Raw genomic sequence first — 19,450 nt, 5'->3', positions numbered from 1 at the left:
GTCATTTGTCCTGCATACCTAAATGACATGTTCATGATGCCGGATGGCAAAAAGGTTTTTGTCAGCAGCTCTTCCGCTTTCCCAGCAAGCGGCGTGCCCGGTCAAAATGTGCAAACGCGCTGCGCAGCAAGGAGACGCTTTCACAGACACACCGTATTCAAGTATTCAAGTTCCAGCTGTCAAATGTGCTTATTTGAGCACCTTTCGTCTGCCCCCCCGCCCCCCCCCCCCCCACTCCGCTGTGCTCACGCCACACGTGGACTCATTGAAGGCCATTGACATCAAAGACTGCTTGTTAAGTACAATGCACGATGCCCCCCCCCCCCCCCCCCGCGCACCTGCTGCTAGTGCATCAGCAAAACTTCAGAGGCTTCTGTTCCTGCGCAAGCAACGTTTCTTTAACTTTAAAGTTAACGATCAATATCGATTCTGACGGCTGCGTATCAATAATGCGTATTGCAACGAGGCATTGTCGTATCGATTTTTGGCGTAACGCAGCCTTGGCATCGCTAGCCACTAGCTTTAGCATTTGGCTGCTAACGAGCCTCTTTTGGGCACACGCATCCCAGAATAAGCCGTCTCCTTGGCGACGCGCTCTCCTGAGTGCCGATTGGCTGAGATGCGAGCCGACGGACGTCGCTGCTGGAAATGCCGCTGGCTGGTTTGATTGATGACCTCGCGGCCAGTCAACATTTGCCGGCACGTCGATACCTTTTCAAACATTTCGCGATTGCAATCGGGACGCTTTTGACTTGCACGCCAAAGTTGTGTGTGCGTGTTTCGGGTGGGCGGCTGTAAAATGAGTCATGTTCAGATCCCGCATTTCCATCCGTTTTTTTTTGTTTTTTGATGCTTTGAAGTTAATCTATCCTCGGAATTGTATCAGGCCGATACCGATACCAAGCCCGGAAATCCCGACTCACTGGCGGCTTTGCCGGAGAGTCGGGTCAAGCGCCCCATCAGTCGCATTTCCAAGGCGGGGCAAACTTGAGCTAACGGTGGAATGAACCAATGAGCGAAGAGCGGATGTGGTGTCAGAAAAGCGACTCATTGAAGGTTGATTTTTTTTGCGGCCACGGAGTCAAAATCCAACATGGCTGCTAGCCGTAGAGAGACAGTCATGAATGACCCATGTTGTTGTTGCAAATAGATGAATTTGATTGGCCGCAGCCGAATCGCTGTCTATGGACGCCTGTTTCTTGAAAAAGAAAGTGGGTGCGGCTTGCCAGGCTAGCCGATAACCCGGCATCGCTACTCGTCCGTCTCTGGTTGAGTCGATCGAAGCAAGTTAACGAGCGCTTGTGCAAGAGCTCCAAACGAGTGACAACTTGAAAGTGTGACGTCATGTGGTGTGACTTGCTGTGCGTGCGTGCGCGCGTCTTTCAGGATTCAAGTTGAAGCACTTCCTGCGAGAGGAGGAGACGTTGTCCAGCTTCCTGTTGAGGAACGTGTCCTTCCCGTCGTCCGTGGTGACGCACATCTTGGAGGCCGACGTCGACCTGGAGAAGGTTGGCGTCATCGTCATCCTCAAACCTTCGCTCCACCTGTCATCATGCGGCCTGTCATGATAGTTGCGTGTGTGCGTGCGTGCGTGCGTGCGTGCAGGTGGTCCTGGGCGGCTTCGGGGTCCGCCTGCGTGACGCGTGTCCTCGCAGGCCGGGCGGCCGCAGCGTGCGTGAATTTGTCAACATCTCGGACCCGCTGGCCGCCGTCATGGTGCAGGAAGTGGTTTGCGGCGCTCCGCTCGTCTGGCTGGACCACGCCGAGCAAAAATTCCTGGACAACATGGACTTCTTCAAACCGGTTCTGGTAAGACGGCTCACTCGACCCACGTGCGTGCATGTGCGTGCGTGGGAGTTGGCAGGCGTGTCGCAGCGCGTCTTTTCTTTTGTCGACAATCTCGCTTTGCGTGGCCCGAGGCTTCTTTTTTTTTTTTTTTTTTTTCTCCTCCCTCCAACCCAGAAAAGAGGAAGTGAGCATGTGAACCCGGGGCCGCCTTCTCAAATGCTCGTTTCCATAGCAACGTGCTACGACCGGCCAAGACGTTTGAAACTTTACGAGCGGTCAGCCCTTTTTTGTTGTTGTCGGGTCACATGATCATGTCGGGAAGGCCTCGCTACTAACGGCACTTTTTGCTGTTTTGAAAGTTGGCTGAGCTTTGAAGCTGAAGGCTGACGTTAATAATAATAAAACTTCAATTTCTTGCTGTTTTGAAATGTTCAAGGAAAGCTTTCATCAAATCAGATTTGTGAACGTCTGACGACCTTTTCACGTCGACGCTGACATCGGCCCATCAGCAGGCGGAGCAAAAATATGGATTGGATTCAAATTCATACGTTGGGAAACGAAAAAAAAAAAAGGATTTCAATCTGTTGTTTCTCATGAAATGTTTGTTTTTTGCAAGCAAACAAAACGAAAGCAAGAAAATAATTGTGACGAAGACCCTTTGACCAGTTTGCGACATTCCGACAGCTTTTTTCACTTGCAAATTCGTCTCGACTGTCAGGAAGCCGCGAAGGATGAAAACTTGCCTTGGCTAACGTTTGCTCCTTCTTTCCTCGCTCGGCAACATTGTGGCGGCTGTCACGCTACACAGAACAATCTGGGTTCTGACAATCACGTGTGTGTGTGTCTCAGAGGGACGTCAGGTCGGACCCTGAAGCCGTCCAGGCCGTTTCCGTGGCAACCAACAAGCTGCTGGACAGTCTGAGCTCGCTGGCCGTGGAGGTAAGCTGTGATGTGACAGGAAGTGATGTCATCACATTCTGTCAGGACTGCCTGTCATGTGACATTCGGTCCAGGGTCCGGAGTCCAGATTGTTCTTTGATATCGACGGAACGCGCTGCAGGAAGTGTGTGTTGCAAGTGCACGTGCGTGTGTGTGCGCGTGTGCGAGTGAGTTCTCTGTGAAGAGAAATGTGACAAGTCATGTTATCATGTGAATCGCTTCACGGTCGGGACACCCGATGTCGTCTCAGCTGAACAAAGAACCAGAACCAACAAACACACAGTCCATGTGTGTGTGTGTGTGTGTGTGCGTGCCACCAACCGTCTCGTCCTCGTTGACTTGTCCAGTCCGCGGAAACATCTGGAAGCGCTGCAGCAAGCGGTCCACTTTACTGACATTCCAAGACATCCGTCCATCCATTTTCATTTTCTTCCACCTTGTCCTCACAAGGGGGTTGCTGGAGCCTATCCCAGCTGGCTTCGGGCAGCAAGCAACTTTCGTGTAAGCGGGGTCCGTTTGAGCGGCGCTCGGAATTTTGTCACGTCAACCAAAGAGTCTGCATTGAAAACATCAGCAAGGATGATAACAAGCGACTCTTTTCGCAACGCCGTCATCAGCCCAATATTTTCTTTCTTTGTGCCGAAACCGCAAAGCACCGAATGATGCGCTTGTGCCGTTTGGCCACTAGATGGCATCTTTCCCGCCCTGGTGTGTTTGTGGTGTACACCAGGTTGTCGCGTTCCACCGGAGCTGCAGCAGCGCGTGATTTAAATGTCGCTTTCACGGCAAAATCTTGTACTTGCCAGCGGAAAGCGCAGAGGAGCGCTTGGACAACACGTGCTCTTAAATCCGCCGCAAGAAACGGGAGAAAGTTTTGCGTGACGGTGAACGCTCGCCATTTGATGTGAACGGTTCGTTTGTAGGCTTTCGGTGCCAAAACAATCTCAACCTGCTCTCAAACTGAATGCGTTTTCTGCAATCTCGCTTGGCTCCGCCCATTCGCGCCAGTCAAAGCACCAAATCCAAATCTTGCGCTCCATTTGCCGACGGCGAGTGGAAAGAAGCGGCGTTTTTGCGCCAGACGTGACTTTTGCCTTTTGGTGTGTGTCAGTTGGCCGGCATGAAGAGCTGGATGGACCTTCGCAAGGAGATCGTCTTCCTGACGCGCAACGCCACGTCCTCGCCCAGCGCCATGTACCAGGCCGTGTCGCGCATCGTCTGCGGCCACCCCGAGGGCGGCGGCCTGCAGATCAAATCGCTCAACTGGTACGAGGACAGCAACTACAAGGCGCTCTTCGGCAACCACAACAGCAGCGAGGACGACGCCGCGCAGCACTTTGACAACTCGTCCAGTCAGTCGGCAAACGCTTCGGTCCGCGTCCTGACGCTTCCTGTTTGCTTAACCAAAATGGCGTGCGTGTGCGTGCGTGCGTGTGCGTGTGCGTGCGCGTGCGTGTGCGTGCAGCTCCTTTCTGCAACTCTCTGGTGAAGGACTTGGATTCCAATCCAATGTCGCGGATGATCTGGGAGGCGGTGAAGCCGCTGCTGATGGGCAAAATCCTCTACACGCCCGACACGCCCGCCACCCGTCGGGTCATCCACGAGGTGAGCACATCGGCCGCGTCCGCTTTGCTCGCCGGGCCGGGCCCGCTCCAATTGTGCCGGCGCTGCTTCCAGGTCAACCGGACCTTCCAGGAACTCGGCATCTTCAGGGACTTGGAAGGAATGTGGGAGGAGATGAGACCCAAAGTCTGGAACTTCCTGGAGAACAGCGAAGAGATGAACCTGATCCGGGTAATCGTCCGTTTGACGAGCGTTTTGCGTTTGCCGGCGATGAAAACTTTAGTCTGCCGCAGTCTCTGCTGAAAAACAACGTGAGCGCCGCCACCTTGAGCGCTCACTTGGCCGACAGCGGCTGGACGGCGGCCGACGTCTCCAACTTCCTGTCCAGGCACGCCGACGAGCGGCACGGGACGAGCGGCGCCCTCACCTGGAGGGACGTCTTCAACGAGACGGACCAGGCCGTTGGCGGCGTCTCCCGCTTCATGGAGGTGAGCTTCCCGCCGACTTGAGATCGGCTGCCGGCAGCCGGCGGCGAGCGTGACGTGACGTGAGCGCCTTTCAGTGCGTCAATCTGGACAAACTGGAGCCGGTCGCCAGCGAGGAGCACATGATCAACCAGTCCATGGTCCTGCTGGAGGACAGGAAGTTCTGGGCCGGGATCGTCTTCCTGGACGTGGGCGCCAACGCCACCGAGCTCCCGCCCAACATCAGCTACAAAATCCGCATGGACATCGACAACGTGGAGCGGACCAACAAGATCAAAGACGCGTAAGGACGCGTAAGGACGCGAGACGCAAGCCAGCGCTGAGTGAGCTTTTGTAAGGCCAGGTGCGCTTGTTGTCAGGTACTGGGACCCGGGTCCTCGCGCCGACCCCTTTGAGGACATGCGCTACGTTTGGGGAGGCTTCGCCTACCTGCAAGATGTGGTGGAGCAGGCGCTGATCCGAGCCATGACGGGCACCAAAGAGAAGACGGGCGTCTACATCCAGCAGATGCCGTACCCGTGCTACGTGGACGACATGTACGCCCGCCGGCGCCGTCCGACGATGGCCACGCCGGCCCCTTGACGCCTTCTGCTTCCTTTCTGGCTTCCCCGCCGCCGGCTCAGCTTCCTGCGCGTGATGAGCCGCTCCATGCCGCTCTTCATGACGCTGGCCTGGATGTTCTCCGTCTCCATCATCCTGAAGAGCGTCGTGTACGAGAAGGAGGCGCGTCTGAAGGAGACCATGAGGATCATGGGACTGGACAACGCCATCTTGTGGTTCAGCTGGTTCATCAGCAGCCTGATTCCGCTGCTGATCAGCGCCGGACTGCTGGTGCTGATGCTCAAGGTGCGTTCCCGTGCGCGCCTTCCGTCTTCTTTTGCCGCCTGTCGCACCCGCACGGCGTGACGCTGCAAAACAATCCAACCCACCAATGGCTTTTGTTTCCGATGCATTTGTGATTCTCACGCGCGTTTTTCAGATCCGCACATCGATCGGTGATTTTCACGTGTGTTTGTTCATTTGTGCATTTGTCAGACTCAGCATCGGCAAATATTCCAATCTGCTTGTGAGTTGCAAGTCGTGTTCCTCCTCCGTCCACAAGGAGGCAGTGTCACCGTCTCCCGTTTCTTGTTTAAAACTGCAAATTGAAATGGGAAACTTCATGGGATTCTCCGTTTGTGTTTCTTTTACACAAGTCAGGAAAGAAAATAATTAGTTTCAGTCGACCTTCCGCTGCCTCAACAAGACCTTCTTCTTCTACTCCGCTAAAGCAGCAGCAGCATCCGAGGAAGTAAGACTTAGAAGAAGAGTGAAGGCAAAACATTTTGTGTCACCACAAAAGGCAGAATGCAAAAACGGAGGAAGGCTGCTTTCTCATTTTCCACTTTGAGAAAAGGCAGAACATGAAGATGGCAACGGCGTTTGTGTCAATCATTTTGAGACCGATCTCTCCCCGTCAGCTCTGCTTGATTGTTGCCCGCTTGTGCTTGAATCTGAATGTGCTTGTGGTGCGATTGCAGCTGCCCGTTGCGATTTGTGGCTTGTGGTCGGACGTCGGCGCGACGCTAACGTGACTTTGTGGCCCCCAGAAAGGAAACCTGCTGCCGTACAGCGACACGGGCGTGGTCTTCCTGTTCCTGGCGTCCTTCGCCGTGGTGACCATCATGCAGTGCTTTCTGATCAGCACGGCCTTCGCCCGCGCCAACCTGGCCGCCGCCTGCGGGGGCATCATCTACTTCACGCTCTACCTGCCGTACGTCCTCTGCGTGGCCTGGCAGGACCACATCGGCTTTGGCGCCAAAGTGCTGGCGGTAAGAAGGCGCGGCGGCGAGCGGTTGCCGTTTTGAGCGTCTGACCCCCGACCTCCCGCAGAGCCTCCTGTCCCCCGTGGCCTTCGGCTTCGGCTGCGAGTACTTCGCCCTGTTCGAGGAGCAAGGCGTGGGAATCCAGTGGCAGAACCTGCTGGCCAGTCCGCTGGAGGAGGACGACTTCAGCCTGCGCACCGCCATCGTCATCATGTACTTCGACGCCTTCCTCTACGGAGTCCTCACCTGGTACATCGAAGCCGTCTTCCCAGGTGACGAGGAACGCGAAAGCCACCTTTCCACCTTTCCACCTTTCACCTTTGCGTGAGAAAACTTTTATTTCCTTTGACGAAAGGCTGGAAGAATTTCAGTCACTGTGGGAATTTGGAAGGCCAAAACACTCCAAGAAAATAAGAGAGAGCAATTAACTCATTTGCTCCCCAAAACGTATCCATTCGTTCTATTTGTGTCCCAAAGGCGTATTTATAGTTTTTTTTATGCTAGAGCATACAGAATGCTTTCATGCAGCCTGTCAAAAAAGCGGTTGAAGCAATGGTAGTTATTACACAAGCGGCCAGCAGGTGGCAGCAAAGCAAAAGAGATCAACCAGGGCCATGTTGAAAGAAAAGAAAAGCTCATTTACTCACAATTCTAAATAGATTTGTGACTAATGCTGAAACTTCACTATATTCTAATGCTAATCGCTGCAAAATGGAAGCAGATAGAAATATTTCTATTTAGTTTTGATAGCAAAAGCCTATTCTGTGGGCCTTGCAAAATCAGTCCAAACAACTACAAAAACGCTTGACGGGCAAAATGAAGAAAAGAAAAGAAAAACGAGAGTTGAGCCGAAAGCACAAATCTTTTTCCACCAAAGTAACCGTAGCAAATAGACCAAAAGAAACAAGAAGAGAGAAATAACTCTTGACCCCCCAAAAAAAAAAAAAAAAATCAGAACTGGGTAAGTGAAGAAGCAACAAAGTGTGAAAGCGGTCAGCCGTCGAGCTCCTCAACAATCTGACGGATTGAACATGAGGCTCCGCCCACCCACACGGGCCGGCCAACCCACAAAACAAAAATCCGGGACATCGCTTTGAGTCCGCGTGTGTGTGTGTGTCGCAGGCCAATACGGGATTCCTCGGCCCTGGTTCTTCCCCTTTAGCAAGTCCTACTGGTTCGGAGAGCAGGAGAGCAAGTCCAGCAAAATCCCTCTCAAGCACACCGGAAACGCTGGTGGTGAGAATGCCGAGAGACAAACGGAAAGCAAGAGTTGCCGGTGAAAATGTTGCGTGCACGTGTTGTCCCCTCCCATCCAGCGGTCTGCACGGAGGAGGAACCGGCTCACCTCCAGCCCGGCGTCTACATCGAGAATCTGGTGAAGGTCTACCGGCATGGCAAGAAGCTGGCGGTGGACGGGCTGACGCTGGGCTTTTACGAGGGACAGATCACGTCCTTCTTGGGACACAACGGCGCCGGCAAGACCACCACCATGTAAGTGACAAGGAGCCGCGTCGGTCGCTGAGGAATTGTAACCGGCAGCGCTCGCCGCCCGCCGCAGGTCCATCCTTACCGGCCTGTTCCCACCCACCTCCGGCACCGCCTACATCCTGGGCCGAGACATCCGCACGGAGCTGAGCGCCATCCGTCAGAGTCTTGGCGTCTGTCCTCAACACAACGTCCTCTTCAGCATGTGAGCGGCCTCGCCGGCTCGCTTTTGAAGGCCGTGGCCCAAAGGTAACGTGCACTCTGACCCCCGCCGCCGCAGGCTGACGGTGGAGGAGCACATCTGGTTCTACGCTCGACTCAAAGGCCTGTCGGAGGAGCGGGTGAAAGGCGAGATGGAGCAGATCCTGGCCGACACCGGCCTGCCGCACAAGCGCAAGTCCAAGACCAGCACGCTCTCCGGCGGCATGCAGAGGAAGCTGTCGGTGGCTTTGGCCTTCGTCGGGGGTTCAAAGGTCGTCATCTTGGACGAGCCCACGGCCGGGGTGGACCCTTACGCTCGGCGGGGAATCTGGGACCTGCTGCTCAAGTACCGGCAGGGTGAGTTCCTTTCTTTTGGGGAGGGAGGGAGGGAGGGACGGACGGAGGGAGGGACGGATGGATGGATGGATGGAGGGAGTCAGGGAGGGAGCGATGGATGGACGGACGGACGGAGGGAGGGACGGACGGACGGAGGGAGGGACGGACAGAGGGAGGGAGGGACGGACGGACGGACGGACGGACGGAGGGAGGGAGGGACGGACGGACGGAGGGAGGGACGGACGGACGGACGGATGGAGGGAGTCAGGGAGGGAGCGATGGACGGACGGACGGAGGGAGGGACGGACGGACAGAGGGAGGGAGGGACGGACGGATGGAGGGAGTCAGGGAGGGACGGACGGACGGGCGGGCTGACGGCCGGCGTTTCCTCCTTCAGGGCGCACCATCATCCTGTCCACGCATCACATGGACGAGGCTGACATCCTGGGCGACCGCATCGCCATCATCTCGCACGGCAAGTTGTGCTGCGTGGGCTCGTCGCTCTTCCTGAAAAACCAGCTGGGGACGGGCTACTACCTGACGCTGGTCAAGAAGGACCCCGAACCCTCGCTGGCCTCCTACAGGAACTCGTCCGGCACCGTCTCCTTCGCCAAGAAGGTGCGTCCGGACGGCAGCGCCACAAAATGTCGCCGGCAGCGAGTCATGGCTCGCTTGCGTTACAGGACGAGAGCGGTTCGGTCAGCAGCAGTGACGCCGGACTGGGCAGCGAGCAGGAAAGCGACGCCGCCACCGTTGGTGAGCGGCGCCGGCACCTTTCGCTCTGCGCTCGCCAAACGCGCTCATCTTTCTTCTGCGTCCGCAGAGAATGGGCAACCGCTGCCCCCGGTGGACACATCGCAGGTGTGCGGGCTGATCCTGCGCCACATTCCCGCCGCCCGCATGGTGGAGGACCTCGGACACGAGCTGACCTTTGTCCTGCCTTACTCGGCCGCCAAGGACGGCGCCTTTGTGGAGCTTTTCCGAGAAATGGACGACAAGCTGAGCGAGCTCAACGTCTCCAGTTACGGCGTGTCCGACACCACCTTGGAGGAGGTGGGACTCTGAGGGATGTCGCTCTGACGGACGGCGCGCCGACAGACGGCACGCCGACTCTCGGAGAGCATTTCAAGCACCCATTTTTGTCCTCACAGATTTTCCTGAAAGTGGCGGAAGATCACGGCGTGGACACGGACGTGCCCTCAGGTAAGGTCCCGCCTTGGCCACGCCTGATGTGTTCTGCGGCGGGCCGTGCGTGCGTGTTGAAGCGCCGACTGGTTTGCATGCAGACGGCACGCTTCCCGTGCGGCGCCGGCGACGGACTCACGCCTTCGGAGGAGGCGACCCACAGAGCTGCCTGAGACCCTTGACGGACGAGCGCGACGACGAGGACGCCGCGTGCGACGTGGATCCCGGTAGGTGTCATGTCGGCGTCACGTGCTCAACGGCGCCGCTCCTAAACGGACACGCGGCCTTCCAGAGAGTCCGGAAACGGACCGGTTGACGTGCGAGGCTGGAAAAGGCTCGGCCAAAGTGGACGGCTGGAATCTGAGGAAGCAGCAGTTTGTGGCGCTCATGTGGAAGCGATTCCTTTACGCCCGCCGATCGCGCAAGGGATTCTTGGCTCAGGTGGGCTCAACCGCCGCTCCGTCGGCTTGTTTGCCCGCCGTTGCTGACGATGACCACGTGCCGCCGGCAGATCGTCCTTCCCGCCGTCTTTGTCTGCATCGCGCTGGTCTTCAGTCTCATCGTCCCGCCTTTTGGCAAATATCCCAGTTTGGAGCTGCAACCGTGGATGTACCAAGACCAGGTGACCTTCATCAGGTACGACGCGAGACCACTCGCTTGCACCGACATTCCCACAACCTTTATTATTATTATCATAGCATTTTATTCTCCTCACTTTTTTGCCATCAAACAACTCCCACATAATACTTCCGATTTGCACCGTTGGAAATTTCAATTTGCTTCAAAAACTGCCGGGTTCAAGTGATCTTTTAATTTATTTATCAATCAACTACAATTAATACTACTTGTCATTTTCCACATCATTTATCTTTCAATTGACTTCCTAAGCATTCAGCCTAGGATTCAGCTTTCAGCATTCCCACGCAATTTCTGCGGAATTGGCACTAATTCAACAAAAGCTGCCAAATCTAATATTGGGCTCGAAGGAACTGAGCAATAAAAGAAAAAGGGGGTCTTCAAAGCAGCACATACCAGCCACTTGTTATTTTTTTTAACTTGTTAAAAAATAGTGACCACTCTGCCACAAAGCCCCGCCCAAGCTGAAGTTGTCGTGTTGTTTGTGTGCCAGCGAGGACGCGCCGGCGGACGCCAGCATGCAGAAGCTTCTGGCTTCTCTTTTGGAGCCGCCGGGATTGGGAACGCGTTGCATGCTGGGACATCCCGTCGCGTAAGATCACGCCAGCACCGCTCTCGCGTCTCGCTCCCGCCGCCTCACCGCCCGTCTCCGCCGCTCGCCCTCAGCGAGGCGCCGTGCACGATGGGCGACGACGACTGGAGCCTCCCGGAGGTGCCGGAGAGTCTCCGGCGGCTCTTTGCGTCCGGGAACTGGAGCATGGAGGAGCCGTCGCCCGCCTGCTCCTGCAGCTGCGACGGCCGCAAGAAGATGCTGCCCGAGTGCCCGGCCGGCGCCGGAGGGATGCCCCCGCCGCAGGTAGCCGCCGCACGCACATTAAGGACCGCCGTGACGGCCGGCCGGTCGCTCACGTGTTCTTTGCGTGCAGATCAAGTTGAGCTCCAGCGACACGCTGCAGAACCTGACGGGAAGAAACATTTCCGACTACCTGGTCAAAACCTACGCGCAAATCATCGGCAAAAGGTGCGACGCACGCAGAGTATGCCGCCACGTGCCGCCACGTGCCGCCACGTGCCGCCACGTGCCGCCACGTGCCGCCACGCGCGCTCAACTTTGCTTTTGTGTCGTCCGCAGCTTGAAGAACAAAGTTTGGGTCAACGAGTTCAGGTGAGTTTGTGTGCTGGCCGGCTGGCGCTTTGCAATCAGTGATGATGGATCACGTGACCGACAGGTACGGAGGCTTCTCGTTGGGCGCCAGGAGCACTCACGTCCTCCCGCCGGCCGACGAGATCGACGACGCCATCCGACGCGTCCGCAAAATCTTTGAGCTCACCAAGGTCCGTTTCCCTCAATCGATCATTTAGGAATTTTTTTTCATTTGGAAAAGAAAAAAAAGACAATATGAAGCAACATTCAAATTCAAAGTAAAAGAAATTAAATGGGACAGAAAGAAGTCAAACTGGTTTTGTCTGCCCCTAAAAAAACACCCGAAAATGAATGACAGCGAGCGCTCAAGACGCGTTCAGTAACAATACGACAAAATAATTCAAAATATGAACAAAAATAAATACAATAAATAGCAATCATAATAATAATGAAAAACATTTGTATTTAAAAAACAAAATAAAAACAATAATAATAAATAACCACATTTAAATTAAAAAAACAACACAAAATGAATGACAGCGAGCGCTCAAGACGCGTTCAGTAACAATACGACAAAATAATTCAACTGCAAGTCCTTGTGCTTTATTGATCTATTTTTGCAGTATTTGTACATTGACCCAAAAATCCAAAAGGTCTGAGGAGATGTTGTTTCCCAGTCCAGATTGTTCCGCAGACTTCCTCACGACCGAACGATTATTCAACACTTTTGATCAGTGTTCTTTTCTTCGTCATGTTGAAAAATGAGTGGACATGAATTTGCCACGATGTCATATCGATCACGATTTGATCAAACGTTTGAACAGGGAGCTGCGGCCGATCGATTTCTGGACAAATTGTCGGCCTTCATCAACGGCTTGGACACCAAAAACAACGTCAAGGTGAGCGGCGGGCGCCGATAATTGATGGATTGCTTGCTTGATTGACGGCTTTGCGCGGGTTCAGATCTGGTTCAACAACAAAGGCTGGCACAGCATGGGCGCCTTCCTCAACGTGATGAGCAACGCCATCCTGAGGGCCAACCTGCGGCCGGGCCAAGACGCCGGCCGCTTCGGGATCCGAGCCTTCAACCACCCGCTCAACCTGACCAAGGAGCAGCTGTCCCAGGTGGCGCTGTGAGTGCCGCGCACGCGCGTGCCGGCCGGCCTCGAACCCGCATCTCATCCCGCGTGCGCCCCCCCTTCCCCAGGGTGACCACCTCGGTGGACGTGCTGGTGTCCATCTGCGTCATCTTCGCCATGTCCTTCGTGCCGGCCAGCTTTGTGGTCTTCCTCATCCACGAGCGCGTCAGCAAGGCCAAGCACATGCACTTCATCAGCGGCGTGCACCCCCTCCTCTACTGGAGCGCCAACTTCATCTGGGACATGGTGCGTGCGTGCACCCGTGCGTGCGTGCACCCGTGCACCCGTGCGTGCGAGCGTGCTGACTAACGGGCCGCGTTGCGTCTCCGCAGTGCAACTACGTGGTCCCGGCCACGCTGGTGGTCCTCATCTTCGTCTGCTTCCAGCAAAAAGCTTACGTGTCGTCCACCAACCTGCCCGTGCTCGCTCTGCTCCTCCTCCTCTACGGGTACGCGCCGCCACAAACGCCAAAAGCAAATGGAAAGAGCCGCCATGAAATGTAGAAAGCCGCGTCCCGCCGCAGGTGGTCCATCACGCCGCTGATGTACCCGGCGTCGTTCGTCTTCAGCATCCCCAGCACGGCCTACGTGGTCCTCACCAGCGTCAACATCCTCATCGGCATCAACGGCAGCATCTCCACCTTCGTCATGGAGCTCTTCGGGGACCACGTGAGGCCGCCGCCGCCGCCGCCGCAGAAAAAGGACAGTCAAAAAATAGGAAAATTAGGACTTCAAATTACCTGTAAGATTTTGAAAAAGAAGAAAAGAATACTCGGCTCAGCCACAGCGCTCTTGAAAAAAAAATTTCAGGCGGAAAAAATCAAGCATTATTGACTTTTTTTTTATATACAAGTATTTCTTTTCTTAAAGAATTCATTTACACTTGCTCATCTTAGCCTGAGTGTCGTGAAGGGAGACTTTAAATTGAACCCACGACCTCCAGGTCTGAGGTCAGACACTCTACCACTAGGCCACCGAGCGGCTCGTGCGTTTACCGGCAAGCTTCGTCAATGAAAGCAAACGATTTTGAGAAGGCTTGCAATAAATGTTGCCTTTTTGTCTGATTGTTTTCAGACTTCTTTTTCATTTGAAGTCAAAATAACTCGCCAAAGCAAATTAAGCACATTTCGCTTCAATTTCAGAATCTCACTTAAGATGTTTGCCCCGCGCGCCATTTTGCTAACGCGCTAACGTGCTAACGCAGGAGATCGGCGGCATCAACGACATTCTGAAGAACGTGCTGCTCATCTTCCCGCACTTCTGTTTGGGCCGAGGCCTGATCGACATGGTGAAGAACCAGGCCATGGCCGACGCGCTGCAGAGATTCGGTAACGCCGGCAAACGTGCGCGCGCGCCCGCGAGTGGGCATAGCGTGACGTGTGGCGTGTGTGCGGCAGGTGAGAACAGGCTGCGTTCGCCGCTGGAGTGGGACATGGTGGGAAAGAATCTGTTCGCCATGGCGGTGGAGGGCCTCGTCTTCTTCATCATCACCGTCCTCATCCAGTTCCGATTCTGCGTCAAGCCCAGGTGCGCGCCGACCACGACTTCCCAAAATGGCAGCGGGTGTGAGCGCGGCGTTTGTGCGCAGGCCGCTGAGTGGCGCGAGCAACGCTGGCGTCCTGGGAGAGGAAGACGAGGACGTCGCTCGGGAGAGGCAGCGCATCGTGCGCGGACTCGGACACGGTCACATCCTGGAACTGCGGCAGCTCACCAAGGTCGTCCTCGCGTGCGTGCGTGCGTGCGTGCGTGCGTGCGTGCGTGCGTGCGTGCGTGCGTGCGTGCGCAACAGCAACATTGCTTCCTGCTTTCCGCCCGCAGGTGTTCAAAAGGAAACAGAAGCCGGCAGTCGATCGACTTTGTGTGGGAATTCCTCCTGGCGAGGTTTGTCGCGCACACGCAAACATCTGGCCAGGTGCAATGGTGGTGTGTAAGTGTGTGCGTGTTTGCGCAGTGTTTCGGGCTGCTGGGCGTGAACGGCGCGGGAAAGACCACCACCTTCAAAATGCTGACGGGCGACACCACGGTGACCAGCGGCGAGGCCTTCCTGGCTGGCAAGAGGTCAGCTCAAAGTCGACGGCGGGGGGTCACGCATGCGCTAACGCATGCGCTAACGCGCTGATGCGCTCACGCGCTAACGTGCTAACGCGCTAACCCTCATCAGCATCCTGCGAGAACAGGAGCAGGTCCACCGCGACATGGGCTACTGCCCCCAGTTCGACGCCGTCAACGAGCTGCTGACCGGACGCGAGCATCTGGAGCTCTACGCCATCCTGCGAGGAGTTCCCGGCAAGGACGTCTGCGACGTGAGTGGCCGCTGGGCCGGCCCGGCGCCGGCGGTTGCGACGTTGACGGTGTGACCCATCGACAGGTGGCCGAGTGGGGCATCCGCAGGTTGGGCCTGCTCAAGTACGCCGACAAGGCCGCAGGAAGTTACAGCGGCGGCAATTTGCGCAAACTGTCCACCGCCATGGCGCTCATCGGCACGCCGCCCGTCCTCTTCCTGGTGAGTCGCAGCCGACGATGACAACTTTTCGGGAGCTTTTGTCAGAGCTTTTCCCAAACAAAGATTGTGAACGTCGTCCCGTCTGGTCTGCAGCTTTAATTTCCGTCATTTTGTCCCCCGCTAGCTTCGCGGCGCCATAGGCTTGCAACTCAACGTGCACGTGCACGTGTGTGCTTGGCGCTTTGAAATCCCTCCGCCCAGCCAAGTTTAGGCCAAGTTTCCTCCCGCAGCGGCAGGCGGCCATGTTGAGCTACCTTCCCATGTGGCGTCCTTGCAGCGTGAAGCTAACACACACGCGTGTCACGTGTCGCCACCGGCAGAGTCACGTTAGCGCTACGACGTTGGCGTCCGTTAAGCGAGCCTTCGTCTCACTCGGAGGGCCTAACGTGGCTAACGGCATCAGCAACAAAAAGCCGCTGGTCTTCTTTTTTTTTTTTGAGCTTATATTAGCAGGCCGCCGGCTAGCTCGGAGTTCAGTGACGGTGACGGTAAGGAAAGCGGTGGAGTGCAGTTTGCTCGCTCGTCCTGGCGCTCGCTCGTCCTGGCGCTCGCTCGGCCTGGCTAACCCCGGCTGTCTCCGTGGTAACAGGACGAGCCGACCACGGGCATGGACCCCAAAGCCCGCCGAGCGCTGTGGAACTGCATCCTGAGCGTCATCAAGGAGGGACGCTCCGTCGTGCTCACCTCGCACAGGTGACGCTCGCTCGCCTCCTCCTTGACGCGCCTCGTGTGGCGTAGCGTCTCCTTGTTCTTTTCCCGCCACTCGTGAGTGGCTGGGCCTTTCTTCTCCTTGTGTCACCTTCTTTATGTCTTGTCGTCTTTTTGTTGCCTTTTTCCTCTTTCCTTTTTTCACGTCTCCTACGTTCTCGGAGAACAACATTTAAAGGGACAGTGTGTGGAAATGTTTGCCATCTAGTGGTGAGCTAAGAGAATGCAACCACCTCAGTTGGAAGCAGCAAAATGATGGGCGGCTGAACATGCCATGCGCCACCTATGGGATACAATTGGCCATTACAAATGGACCTTCATGTGATAGGACAGATTTTGTATTTTTGTGTGCATATGATTTGAATGAAGATCAGCTGCTTTTTTTTTTCCCACGCTGTCACTTTGCTGTGGCAAATGTGCTGCTTGATGCTGGCTGGAGACGGACGGACGGACGGACGGACGGATGTTGCAATCTTCTTCAAAATGAATCAAAACAAATCATTTCCCTCCAACAAAAGCGCCTAAAAAGCCGATGCGCTCAACGATACAAAAATTCTCTGGATTGTTTGACATATTTTCATTTCGATTTTCTTGTGTTTGGAAGGATCGGCTGTTGTTTCGCTTTCAATTTGTTTATCAGACGGGACAAAGTTCAAAGCTTCAATTATTCAAAGTCCAACAGAAACTAGTGAAGTTTTGTACGACATTTTTTATACATTTGATAAAATTGCATTGAAGCAAAACTCCGTTTTTCGTTGAAATCAATTTAGCTTCACTTCCAGACAACCAAATCAAGTTTTGTGAATTTGAAAAACAAAAACTCTTGAATTCTAGAAAAAAAGAAAGAAAGTCCATTTGTATTGATTCATGAAACGCTCTTCTTCACTTACCTCGGGTTAAACTACAGGAAAAAAAAAACGTTTCAACATTTGAAATGTGTTCCTCGAATGAAGTCATTGATTTGCAAATCTGCTCCACAAGAAACAAAATATGAATTGAGCCTTGTAACCAAAATCTTGAATTATTTATTCTTTTTTTGCATGGAGATTTCAACCAACACGATGAGCATTAATTGTCAACAAACACTTTTGTCTCCTGACTCACTTCAACGGCTCCTACAGCGCCAACTACTGGCCAGGAACAGTCATGACACTTTTTGGGGAGGGGGTCAAAGTAACTGATTGCTTGAACTGTACTCACCCCTCCACTATGTGTGTGCGTGCGTGTCAGCATGGAGGAGTGTGAGGCCCTGTGCACCCGCATGGCCATCATGGTCAACGGCAGGTTCAAGTGTCTGGGCAGCGTCCAACATTTGAAGAACAGGTAAGACACGCACGGCCGGCGGGCAAAATCAAACATGGGCCGACGGCATGGCGGTCGGCGGAGAGGGCGTGGCCAAGCCGGCGGCTCCAAAGTCCAAACGAGGTCCCGTGCCGTCCGTCAGGTTCGGCGACGGCTACACCATCATCCTGCGCGTGGGGGGTCCCGACCCGCAGCTGCCCCCCGTCATGAAGTTCATCGAGAGCGAGCTTGTCGGCAGCACGCTGAAGGAGAAGCACCGCAACATGCTGCAGTACCAGCTGCCGTCGGCGCGGTGCTCGCTGGCGCGCGTCTTCTTGGCGCTCGCCGCCAACAAGCGGGCGCTCAACATCGAAGACTACTCCGTCACGCAGACCACGCTGGACCAGGTCAGCGCACGCACGCGCGATCTTCTCGATTGCATGCGAACAAACGTTGACAAAAATCCTCCCACTCGACTTTTGGCTTCCTTTGAGTTGTTGTCGTCAACGAGCCGACCGTCCCGTCGGGCGGATGACATTCAGTTCATGCATTTTGATGGAAAGAAGGAAAAAAGCGATTTTTTCAAATGATCTGTCATTGCGGACGTTTCATCTAACAAAAGTAAGAACGGATCACAAAAGTCACAGGTCGGATCATGGGTTTGAGTCTCAGATCAGCAAAAGGAAAAAAGCTGCAGAACACTTTGTCTTCATTTCTTTTTTCAACCACTTTCACAAAATATTTAATAATTTAGCCCCTTGGCCAATAGGAACGCAACTTTAAGCGCAATATGAGGCAGAAACATTCTTATTTTGGACATTTGGTGCATGTGTAAAATAACGTAAAATAACAAAATAGCAATGGCTTAGACTTGCGTTTCTACAATTTTAACGTTTGACATTTTGACTTGAATGTTGTTGTTTTTATTGATCTTTATGATCTATTATTAATAATGAAAAGACCTCCGCATTCAATGTAGGCACTTTCCCTTCCTTTAAACGTGAAGAGGGAACGACAACGGACGTCGCCTTCGTCCACAAGACTAAAAAAGAAATGTCATGCTAGGCGGGCACTGCTAGCTAATGCTAACGCCGACCCGAACCCCTCAAGTAGCTCACATGTCGCTCTCGCCGTGTCCGTCGAACATCTCGTCGAGTTCCAAGCTTGAACGCTTGCACTTTCTCTGTCAACTTGCAAAGTGCATTTGTGGCTTCGATACAAACGTCTTTTTTCGTATCCGTATGTTTTGCACTTGGTGGTGAGCTGGCGTCACATTTGGGGCGGATGGAGGAACAAACGTCATCGGATGCCATTTGAGCATTAATATCCATGCAGAATGATTTAAAACAATGCCTCTTATTATTTTCCTTTTTTTATGATTTCATTTTTTCTATGTCATTTGTGTAAATGGCATTGACGGCGCTCAATGATTGAAAAAAGAAAGAAAGAAAGTCATGGGATGCAAAAGTCCATCCCGCCATTTGCTGGCCGTCATCTGGTGGCGCGTTTCTATTGGCTGCCGCCAGGTGACGTCAGCTGGTTCCCACGGCGACCTTGCGGCTAACGGCTAATGGCCGTGCTGCCCACAAAAAATCATTCAAAGGCTCACGGATGACATCTGTTGACATTTACGTTAGCATCATCGTTAGCTTGAAAATGTCCTTTGTCACTTGTTTCCTTAAATTGGCCTTATTTATCTTTTGTTAAAGATGTATTTGTTTTGCTCAATTTTGTTACCTTGGCGCACGCGCACACACGCAGGTGACATGTTTTTGTTTTGTTTTGTGTGTCAGGTGTTTGTGAACTTCGCCAAAGATCAAAGCGACGACTATCACTCAAAAGACGTCGCCTCTTCCTCTTCCTCTTCCTCTTCCTCTTCCTCTTCCTCAACAAAGCGGCGGCGGGGCGGAAGCGCAGTCCCAGTGAACCTGGCTCAGGTGGCCCCGCCCACAGAGAGCATCATGTGAGCGCGTCACGCCACGGATCGCGCCTCACTCGGCGCAAAGCTCTTCCACGGGTGGGCGTGGCCTCGCCGCACGGCGGAAGAGAACAAGACTTGAAGCGGTGCCAGCGTGGCCGCCATTTTCTTTTTGCGATCACGTCCAGTCGTGCGCGTCCACGAAGATTCCAAATCATTTCAAATCAGCGTCTTTCTATTATTTATGTTTGTTTGACTGCCAATCGCAGTGTTGATGATTTTATTTTTTAAGAAACAAAAACATGTGAAAATGCCTCGCTGTTGCTTTTTTTTCT

The 19,450-nt window shown here is 54.1% G+C and overlaps 1 protein-coding gene across 5 annotated transcripts in view; it reads left to right on the top strand.

Moving 5' to 3' along the window:
* Positions 1-19,429, top strand: part of abca1b (ATP-binding cassette, sub-family A (ABC1), member 1B) — a 28,327-nt gene extending 8,898 nt beyond the window's left edge. The window contains exons 6-49 of one of the 5 annotated variants that reach the window (XM_077573121.1): positions 1,387-1,508; positions 1,606-1,809; positions 2,638-2,727; positions 3,839-4,079; positions 4,193-4,332; positions 4,405-4,521; positions 4,584-4,778; positions 4,853-5,058; positions 5,135-5,311; positions 5,399-5,621; positions 6,365-6,586; positions 6,648-6,852; positions 7,703-7,816; positions 7,897-8,071; positions 8,139-8,270; positions 8,346-8,623; positions 9,000-9,220; positions 9,286-9,358; positions 9,426-9,655; positions 9,754-9,805; positions 9,889-10,014; positions 10,080-10,228; positions 10,299-10,423; positions 10,917-11,015; positions 11,090-11,279; positions 11,350-11,444; positions 11,556-11,588; positions 11,653-11,758; positions 12,392-12,466; positions 12,531-12,700; positions 12,775-12,952; positions 13,039-13,154; positions 13,230-13,374; positions 13,910-14,033; positions 14,103-14,232; positions 14,294-14,420; positions 14,524-14,586; positions 14,657-14,763; positions 14,867-15,008; positions 15,074-15,208; positions 15,798-15,901; positions 17,147-17,239; positions 17,361-17,604; positions 18,991-19,429. In XM_077573121.1, coding sequence (XP_077429247.1) covers positions 1,387-1,508; positions 1,606-1,809; positions 2,638-2,727; positions 3,839-4,079; positions 4,193-4,332; positions 4,405-4,521; positions 4,584-4,778; positions 4,853-5,058; positions 5,135-5,311; positions 5,399-5,621; positions 6,365-6,586; positions 6,648-6,852; positions 7,703-7,816; positions 7,897-8,071; positions 8,139-8,270; positions 8,346-8,623; positions 9,000-9,220; positions 9,286-9,358; positions 9,426-9,655; positions 9,754-9,805; positions 9,889-10,014; positions 10,080-10,228; positions 10,299-10,423; positions 10,917-11,015; positions 11,090-11,279; positions 11,350-11,444; positions 11,556-11,588; positions 11,653-11,758; positions 12,392-12,466; positions 12,531-12,700; positions 12,775-12,952; positions 13,039-13,154; positions 13,230-13,374; positions 13,910-14,033; positions 14,103-14,232; positions 14,294-14,420; positions 14,524-14,586; positions 14,657-14,763; positions 14,867-15,008; positions 15,074-15,208; positions 15,798-15,901; positions 17,147-17,239; positions 17,361-17,604; positions 18,991-19,164 — 6,467 coding nt within the window. In that variant the 3' untranslated portion in view covers positions 19,165-19,429. Of the gene's footprint in view, positions 1-1,386; positions 1,509-1,605; positions 1,810-2,637; positions 2,728-3,838; positions 4,080-4,192; positions 4,333-4,404; positions 4,522-4,583; positions 4,779-4,852; positions 5,059-5,134; positions 5,312-5,398; positions 5,622-6,364; positions 6,587-6,647; positions 6,853-7,702; positions 7,817-7,896; positions 8,072-8,138; positions 8,271-8,345; positions 8,624-8,999; positions 9,221-9,285; positions 9,359-9,425; positions 9,656-9,753; positions 9,806-9,888; positions 10,015-10,079; positions 10,229-10,298; positions 10,424-10,916; positions 11,016-11,089; positions 11,280-11,349; positions 11,445-11,555; positions 11,589-11,652; positions 11,759-12,391; positions 12,467-12,530; positions 12,701-12,774; positions 12,953-13,038; positions 13,155-13,229; positions 13,375-13,909; positions 14,034-14,102; positions 14,233-14,293; positions 14,457-14,488; positions 14,587-14,656; positions 14,764-14,866; positions 15,009-15,073; positions 15,209-15,797; positions 15,902-17,146; positions 18,495-18,990 lie in introns of those variants that run through there. The other 4 variants (XM_077573119.1, XR_013295043.1, XM_077573122.1 and 1 more) reach the window with 4 other exon arrangements.
* Positions 19,430-19,450: the final 21 nt, after the last annotated feature.

This window comes from Vanacampus margaritifer, chromosome 8, assembly GCF_051991255.1.
Source record: "Vanacampus margaritifer isolate UIUO_Vmar chromosome 8, RoL_Vmar_1.0, whole genome shotgun sequence".
NCBI lineage: Eukaryota > Metazoa > Chordata > Actinopteri > Syngnathiformes > Syngnathidae > Vanacampus > Vanacampus margaritifer.
Note: the sequence above shows the minus strand (reverse complement) of the source record. Positions and strands in the feature narration are given on the sequence as shown.